Genomic DNA, 9,127 nt, shown 5'->3' on the forward strand with positions numbered 1-9,127 from the left:
AGCTATAAAAATGAACACATTAAAAAAAAATGAACACATTTGAATCGATTCTAATGAGGTGGATCAAACTGGAGCCTATTGTACAGAGTGAAGTAAGTCAGAAGGAGAAACACAAATACTGCATATTAACGTATATATATGGAATTTAGAAAGATGGTTATGACGATCCTATATGCAGGGCAGCAAGAGACTTAAAGAACAGATTTTTGGACTCTGTTGGAGGAGGTGAGGGTGGGATGATTTGAGAGAATAGCACTGAAACATCTATATTACCATATGTAAAACAGATGACCAGGGCAAGTTCGGTGCATGAAGCAGGGCACTCAAAACTGATGCTCTGGAACAACCCGGAGGAAAAGGGTGGGAAGGGAGGTGGGGCGGGGGGGTGCGGTTCAGGATGGTGGGACACATGTGTACCTGTCACTGATTCATGTCGATGTATGGCAAAAACCAGCACAATATTGTAAAGTAATTATCCCCCAATTGAAATAAATACATAAATTATATATAAAAACAACAACAGACTTTTGGGCCCCAGTGGCCTGGCCCAGCCCGCGACGGCTCTTTGCATTAGTCAGTCAGGGGGCGGCTGCCCAGAGCCACCACCGGGGGATGGGGGTGTGGGGGAAGGGGGTGGGGGAGGAGAGGGATGGGTAGGGAGGGACGGCGTGGGGTGGGGGAGAGGGAGGTGCAGCATGGGGTGGTAGGGGGGAGGGGGTGGCCGAGCCTTCCGGGAGAGACGGAAGTGGTTGTGGAGCAATCCCGGCGGCAGTGGCGGGCACAGGAAGCGGAAGCCGCCTGGGATCTTCAGTCATGGAGGAGTTTCGCACCGAGGAGATGCAGACCGCCGTGTCCTGCTACCTCAAAAGCCGGCAGTACAGGGGCGCAGATGGCCCACCGAAGCAAGGCCTGCGACTGTCACAGAGCGTCCAGGATATGGCTACCAGCCTCGCAGTCCAGTCAGAATCTGGTTGTGCCAACACAGTGTCTGCAGCCCCTTGCCAGGCAGACCCCCAGCAATATGAAGTACAGTTCGGACGGCTGCGGGATTTTCTCATGGACTCTGACTCCCAGCATAGCCACGAACTGATGCCTCTCCTCTACCCTCTCTTTGTCTACCTCCATCTCGACCTGGTCCAGAACAGTCCAAAGAGCACAGCGGAAAGCTTTTACAGCCACTTTCATGGAATGTTTCTCCAGAACGCCAGCCAGAAGGACGTCATAGAGCAGCTCCAGACCACCCAGACCATCCAAGACATCCTGTCTAACTTCCGGCTGCGGGCCTTCCTGGACAACAAGTACGTGGTTCGTCTGCCAGAAGACTGCTACAACTACCTTCTCTGCTACCTCCAGAGTGACAACAACACCGCGCTGTGCAGAGTCCTTACCTGGCACATCCACCTGGATGTGCAGCCCACCGAGAGGGTGGACTACCAGCTCTATGCCAGCGGTGGCTGCTCCAGCGGCGAGGGCAGCTGCTCCAGTGGCGAGGGTGGCTCCTCCAGTGGCAAGGGCGGCTCCTCCAGAGGCCAGGGCAGCGGCCTGGAGCCCACCGACCTGCCCATGTACATCCTGCAGAAAGAGGAGGATCTGGACTTCCTTCAGGAGACCATCAAGTGCGTCCAGGATGGCCCCCCTTCCCTCATCACCATCTACTCCTACGCCTTCTACAACACTGAGCAGCTGCTGAACACGGCGGAGGCCTCCCCGGACAACAAGCTGCTCGCCACGGGCCTTAACAACTCCAGTATAAAACTGTGGAGTCTGACTTCCAAGTTTAAATCCAAGCCCCATCAAATAGATGTGTCCCACATCCACTTGATTAATGATACCCTCGAGGTCGACGAGGAGGACAGGACAGCCACGGAGAGGAAGGTTCTCCTGGGACACTGTGGGCCAGTATACAGCACCAGGTTCCTCCCGGACAGCTCGGCGCTGCTCTCCTGCTCTGAAGACACGTCCATCAGGTACTGGGACCTGGAGAGCTTCACTAACACCGTGCTGTACCAGGGCCACGCCTACCCTGTGTGGGACCTGGACATCAGCCCGCACAGCCTGTTCTTTGCCAGCGCATCCTACGACCACACGGCGCGGCTGTGGTCGTTTGATCGGACATACCCACTGCGAATCTATGCTGGGCACTTGGCGGGTGTGGACTGTGTCAAGTTCCATCCCAATTCAAACTACTTAGCCACGGGCTCGACAGACAAGACGGTGCGGCTTTGGAGTGCCCAGCAGGGGAACTCGGTGAGACTCTTCATGGGCCACTGCGGCCCCGTGCGCTGTCTGGCCTTTTCCCCCAACGGTCAGTACCTGGTGTCGGCGGGCGAGGACCAGCTGCTGAAGCTGTGGGACCTGGCATCTGGGACCCTCTACAAAGACCTACATGGCCACACGGATGACATCACCAGCGTCACCTTCAGCCTGGACAGCAGCGTGATCGCGTCAGCATCCATGGATAACTCTGTGCGTATCTGGGACATCAAGAGCAAGCACAACAGCACGCCCGCCGATGGCTCGTCCAGTGAGCTCCTGGGCATCTACACCGGCCAGATGAGCACTGTGCTGAATGTGCAGTTCATGGCTGGCAGCCGCCTGCTGGTGACCGGAATCAGAGAAGAAAATCAGGAACACTGATTTGTACCTTTGAGGTAATGGACTGGGCAGTGCGAAGGGTTCCAGACAGCAAGTCTTGGACAGACAGATGGAATCACTGACTGTAAGACTCCCCTTGTCCCCCCTTGCCCCACAGATGTCCCAAGGCCACCACCCTCCATTCAGCCCCCAGGTGTGGAAGGACAGGGGGAGGCAGGGTGGTAACGGGGAACAAACGGGAGATCAGAAATCCCGGAGATGCCGCTGTGTCCTCCAGCGGCCCCTTCCTGTCTTTGGCACCAAGGTGTCCTCGCCTTGCCAGGGCTGCACTTGTCTGGAGGATGTTTGCCAGATGCCCTTGCCAGGAGCAGTGCTGCAGGGTTACTGGGTGGAAGGGACTCCATCCCGGTAGGAATGCAGGGGTGGGATGTGGGAAGGGAGCAGGGTCATCCTGGCAAATGCCTTTCCTTTTCCCTGATTACAGAGAACAGGGCTTTTTTTAATGATTACTGTTATAATTATTCTTGAGAAGAAACCTAGCACTGGCAGAGGGGACCTTTGCTGCTCTCATCTTTCAGGTTTTACTCCTGGCACTGGCTGTGATACTTGGAATTTAGAGGTTCAGGGAAGTCACAGAACTTGGTTGCATAGTGTATTGGGAGAAAGGGAAAATTTCTGGGTGACAGATCACTCCGGATGACATGTTTCAGGAAGGGGGTGGGTGGGTTTGATTGAGAAAGTTGGGCTCTTGCAGCAGGGGTGGGAAAGAAAGATTCTTTTCGTGTCTGCACTTCTATTAACAATTCTCTCTCTTGAAAGGACAGATTGTGGTAAAGAAATGAAAATACTTAGAAGTGAGAAGTCAAAAGATAAAATTAGAAAATGTCAAATTTCCAAATGATTCTGAGGTGTGGCTTTTCCAACATCTTTTCCTGAGATGGTCCCGCCCACCTTCTGCTGTGCAATAGCAGTTTAATGAACAGTCTGTGAAACACGTGCATACAAACACATGCATTGAAAACTACATTCTGGGGATGAAGCAACTTCTAATTTGTGGGAAAAGGATTAAATATTTCTGTTTTCTGAAAATAGTTATTTTGTATTTTGTTTTTTATTAAAATATATTTAGCTTCCAAAAAAGTACAGACTTTTGGACTCTGGGAGAAGGCAAGGGTGGGATGATTTGAGAGAATAGCATTGAAACATGTATATTAGGGTGGGATGATTTGAGAGAATAGCATTGAAACATGTATATTACCATATGTAAAATAGATGACCAGTGCAAGTTCAATGCATGAAGTAGGGCACTCAAAGCCAGTGCTCTGGGACAACCCAGAGGGATGGGGTAGGGAGGGAAGTGGAGGGGGGTTCAGGATGGGGGGGACACATGTATACCTGTGGCCCATTCATGTCGATGTATGGCAAAAACCATCACAATATTATAAAGCTATTATCCTCCAATTTAAATAAATTAATCTTTTTTAAAAAGAAGTTAAGCAGCAGCTATTTTAGCTGCTATATTTACAGCCTGCCGGGGTCCAGCCCCGGGTGATCCAGGATATTTGAAGGAGAGATGGCATCGGTGACCTATTTATTTAAATATTCATCAAAGATATAAAGAGTAATAGAATGAGGATAACTCAGTGAGGAAATTCAGTGGAGAAAAGCGGCTGAAATAAGGATAGCTCAGTGAGGAAATTCAGTGGAGAAAAGAGGCTGAATAATTCAGCCAGAAGGTGAGAGAAAGAACGACATGGGGAGACCAAGTTTCAGTGAACAAGGCCCGCACTTTATTTTTCAAAGTAGTTTTTATACCTTAAGTTATGCATAGAGGATAATGGGGGAAGGGGTAGAGTCATGCAGTAAGCCAGGCTTTCTTCCTGCAAACTTATCATATGCAAAAGTTTAGGTGATTTGCATCATCTTCTGGCCCGGAGGCCTGTTAACATTTCAAGACCCTTTCTTCAGAAAACTTATTTTTCTCTAAAGGTGATTAGTCAGGCGCCACCCTCCAAAAGCATTAAAGTTGCATTCCTATAGGGCAAAGGTGTGGTGGGCTATAACAAGAAAAAGAATTAACTCAAGGGTCCAAGGTTACAAACATTAAAGCTACTACTTATACCAATTATATTAATCAATACACTGCCAGGGACACAGCAGGTAAGGGATATGGAGACTTAGCAGCAAACATTGGCCCAACAAGTGAAAAACTCTTCACCAATACAATTTCTAATCAATCTATTAACTGCTCAAAGGAATCTGTATTTAGACAGTTTAGAACATCTCATGCCTCTCACAGTTGGGAGGCTCTGAGCAATCACATGTGGCCGGAAAAACCTATTCAGGCAGGCTAGAGGACTTCCAAAGGAGTTTGTAGGTTGAAACACTATCACACCCAGGAACTTTATTAACTGGAGCTATAAGTTAACTCTTTTTCAGAGAGAGGTAGTGGGGGACAGCCCCCCGTAAAGTCAGAGGTGTAGGTGAGAGCACAAAGCAGAAAGCAGGCAGACTCTGGTTTGGGGGGTAGATGCTCGAGAATTTCCAGGGGGACTCCTGAGGCTCCATCCCGCCTTTGCGTATGCCGAGCCTCCTTCCTCATGACCTTTGCCACGGGCGGAGTTCCTCAGGCTGGCTCCTGGCAGTGATAGACTTCCAGTTGAGCTATTCCAGATCCTGAAAGATTATGCTGTGAAAGTGCTGCACTCAATATGCCATATGCCGGGAGATGGCTCCCGGCAACAGCCCTGCTGTAGAGTACCAGGAGAGCTGCCACTGATCTGCTGGTTCACCTTGTTGGCCAGGGGCAGTACTCAGTGCTTTGGGTAGCCTTCAGAAGCTGGTTTTGCCATGGCGCTGCATCTCCTGACAGCTTCCATCCTTAGCTTCTCTGGGACAAGCACACATGCAGTGCCATGGCAAAACCAGCTTCTCCTGAAGGCTACCCACAGCACTGAGGCTGGAGGTCCAGCTTCTCATTTGTCTTTGGTCTCATCTATGCCCAGCTCACCTCCAATTACTGGTCTGGCTGAACTGCCAGCTCAACACTAGATGCAGAGAAAATAGCCTTACATGACCTGCTCCACCATCCCCACAATAAGCCCCATAGTAAACCCTTTATGTTATGCATGGTGTTTTTCCTTCTCTATTGAACTCTGATTATTCTCCTAGAAATTATTTCACCCATTCTCATTAATGACTTCAGCAAGTCTGCTGGTACAATCTTATTTGGTACAGAATCATTGAAATTTTATATATTTTATGTCCTAAGTTACACATTAATTTTAAAATGTGACTGAATCAACTTGAAGAATATCTCTTTGTTTCTTAAGTGCTAGTGAATTATATTTTTCTGAGGGAAAATGGTCTCCTGAATGGAAGCCACTGAAATTGTTTGTGATGTATACTGACTCAGCAATTCTAATAATCAGATTTCAGTCAAATCACTACATGGGTGTCCTGGGAGACCTTTGGTCAATGTGGAAGTTTTAATTGTTCTGGATTGGACAGAGGAGCCTGGTGGGCTGTGGTCCATAGGGTAACAAAGAGTCAAGACACTGCTGAAGCTACTTAGCACACATGCCTTGACTTAACCATTTAATACACAATTAGTGATTTTTCCACTCTTAGGGAAACAGATAGGACTGGAAATTGGGACTTTTTTCTTTTCTACTTAAGTATGTCACACTGTGTCCATGTTCCTAAAAACAGTTTTATGCACTGTAATGACTGAAACATGTACTGCTTAAATATTTCTGTGAACGATTTCTCTCAGCTCAGAGGTGATGCCAGCTTGCTATAATGTCATATTTTTGCATTTGGCTGATGATGTATTTCTGTCACCTACAATTTGAGGAATTCATCCTCTTATGGGAAAAACCTGGGTTCATCAATTTCCAGCATGTCTCAAGCTCAGCATGATAAAGATTTGGAGCCAGATAATTCTTTGTTGGGTGGACTGTTTAGTAACATCCCAGGCGTATGCCCACTAGATCCCAGTAGCAGCCCCACCTTGAGTCACCCTAAGTTCTGACAACAAAAACTATCTTCAGACTTTGTTCCATGTGCCCTAGCAGGGAGCGGGGAGGAGGAGAATCACCCTGTCTGATTACCACTGAGCATTTTGATTCAGACACACTTGGACATGGGTTAGGGAGAGAAGAAATCTCACAAGTGGAAGCTGTAAGTCATGGCAGGCACCATATGAATAACTTTATCCCTCTGTATTCAACGGGGATGGGTTCTAGGACCCTTGAAGATACCAAAATCCATGGATGCTCAATCCCTTACGTGAATAGTGTAGTACTTGTAGAATTTGGGCTTCCCTGGTGGCTCAGATGGTAAAGCACCTGTCTGCAATGTGGGAGACCTGGGTTTGATCCCTGGGTTGGGAAGATCCCTTGGAGAAGGAAATGGCAGCCCACTCCAGAACACGTGCTTGAAAAATCCCATGGATGGAGGAGCCTGGCAGGCTATAGTCCATGGGGTCGCAAAGAGTTGGACACAACTGAGCAACTTCATTTCACTTACACACAACCTCTCATATGCTTTTTTTAATTTTAATTTTTAATTAGAGGATAATTACAATACTGTGATGGTTTCTGCCATACATCAACATGAATTGGCCAGCCATATACTTTAAATCACATCTAGATTACTCATAATACCTAATACTATGTAAATACCATGTAAATAGTTGCTGGTGTGTGGCAAATCCAGTTTTACTTTTCTGGAATTGGTTCTACTTTTTTTTTCTGAGTATTTTTGATTTGCAGTTAGTTGATTCTGCAAATGCAGGACCCAGGGATCCAGAGGGCTGAGTATAATGCTTAACACTGTTTGGGGAAGAGAATAAGAGATTCTCTAGGGACCCCTCTGCAAAGTCAAGGGTATGATCTTCATCACTGCCAAATGATGGGCCAGAATGGAGTAGGATACCATCTTGCTTAAGTAGCAGAATATATTAATATATGATTCTCTCTCTGGCTCTGTCTCAGCTTCCCTGGGGAAATAAGTAAATTTGAGCCTGTGCTGTGCTGTGCTTAGTCGTTCAGTTGTGTCCGACTCTTTGCAACCCCATGGACTGTAGCCCGCCAGGCTCCTCTGTCCATGAGATTCTCCAGGCAAGAATACTGGAGTGGGTTGCCATGCCCTCCTCCAGGGGATCTTCCCAACCCATGGATGGAACCCAGGTCTACCTGCATTGCAGGAGGATTCTTTACCATCTGGGTCACCAGGGAAACCCCAAGTTTTTGTCTGAGGGTTGCTAATTATATTCACTGACTTCATGATAGGTATCACAATAGAAAAGTAGTCAGTTGGTCAACTACGTATAAAAAAACGAAACTAGGACACTTTCTAACACCATACACAAAAAGAAACTCGAAATGGATGAAAGACCTAAATGTAAGACCAGAAACTATAAAACTCGTAGGGGAAAACATAGGCAGAACACTCTCCGACATAAATCACAGCAAGATCCTCTATGACTCACCTTCCAGAATAATGGAAATAAAAATAAACAAATCAGACCTAATTAAACTTAAAAGCTTTTGCACAATGAAGGAAACTATAAGCAAGGTGAAAAGAGAGCCCTCAGAATGGGAGAAAATAATAGCAAATGAAACAACTGACAAAGAATCTCCAAAATATACAAGCAGCTCATTCAGCTATCAATACCAGAAAAGTGAACAATCCAATCAAAAAGTGGGCAAAAGACCTAAACAGACATTTCTCCAAAGAAGACATACAGATGGCTAATAAACACACTGAAAGATGCTCAACATCACTCATTATTAGAGAAATGCAAATCAAAACGACGAGGTATCATCTCACACCAGTCAGAATGGCCATCATCAAAAAGTCTATAAACAATAAATGCTGGAGAGGGTGTAGAGAAAGGGGAACCCTCTCTTACGTTGTTGGTGGGAATGCAAACTGGTACGGCCACTATGGAGGACAGTGTGGAGATGCCTTAAAAAACTGGGAACAGAATTGCCGTACACCCCAGCAATCCTGCTGCTGGACATACACCCTGAGAAAACCAGAATTGAAAGAGACACATGTACCCCAGTGTTCACTGCAGCACTGTTTACAATAGCTAGGACATGGAAGCAACCTAGATGTCCATTGGCAGATGAATGGATAAGGAAGTTGTGGTACATATATACAATGGAATATTACTTGCCTATAAAAAGGAGCACATTTGAGTCAGTTCTAATGAGGTGTATGAACAGAGTGAAGTAAATCAGAAAGAGAAAGATGAATACTGTATATTAACAATGATGGTACTGACGATTCTACATGCAGGGCAGCAAAGGAGACCCAGAGGTAAAGAACAGACTTTTGGACTCTGGAAAAGGAGAGGGTGGGATGATTTGAGAGAATAGCATTGGAACATATACACTACCATATGTAAAACAGATGACCAGTGTGAGATCAGTGCATGAAACAGAACACCCACAGCTGGTGCTCTGGGACAACTTGGAGGGATAGGGTAAGGAGGGAGGTGGGAAGGGGGTTCAGGATGGGG

At 47.0% G+C, this 9,127-nt stretch overlaps 1 protein-coding gene across 1 annotated transcript; it reads left to right on the forward strand.

Moving 5' to 3' along the window:
• The first annotated feature begins 643 nt into the window (after positions 1-643).
• Positions 644-2,991, forward strand: LOC133242917 (TAF5-like RNA polymerase II p300/CBP-associated factor-associated factor 65 kDa subunit 5L). Its single transcript, XM_061409135.1, has one exon. It carries the CDS (start codon positions 814-816, stop codon positions 2,635-2,637), a length of 1,824 nt encoding a protein of 607 aa, XP_061265119.1. The 5' UTR covers positions 644-813; the 3' UTR covers positions 2,638-2,991.
• Positions 2,992-9,127: the final 6,136 nt, after the last annotated feature.

The sequence above is a fragment of the Bos javanicus genome, chromosome X, assembly GCF_032452875.1.
Source record: "Bos javanicus breed banteng chromosome X, ARS-OSU_banteng_1.0, whole genome shotgun sequence".
In the NCBI taxonomy this organism is placed as follows: domain Eukaryota; kingdom Metazoa; phylum Chordata; class Mammalia; order Artiodactyla; family Bovidae; genus Bos; species Bos javanicus.

Bases quoted from the DNA above. Each gene is read 5' to 3' on its own strand.
- LOC133242917 (XM_061409135.1), top strand. From the start codon at position 814: ATGGAGGAGTTTCGCACCGAGGAGATGCAGACCGCCGTGTCCTGCTAC.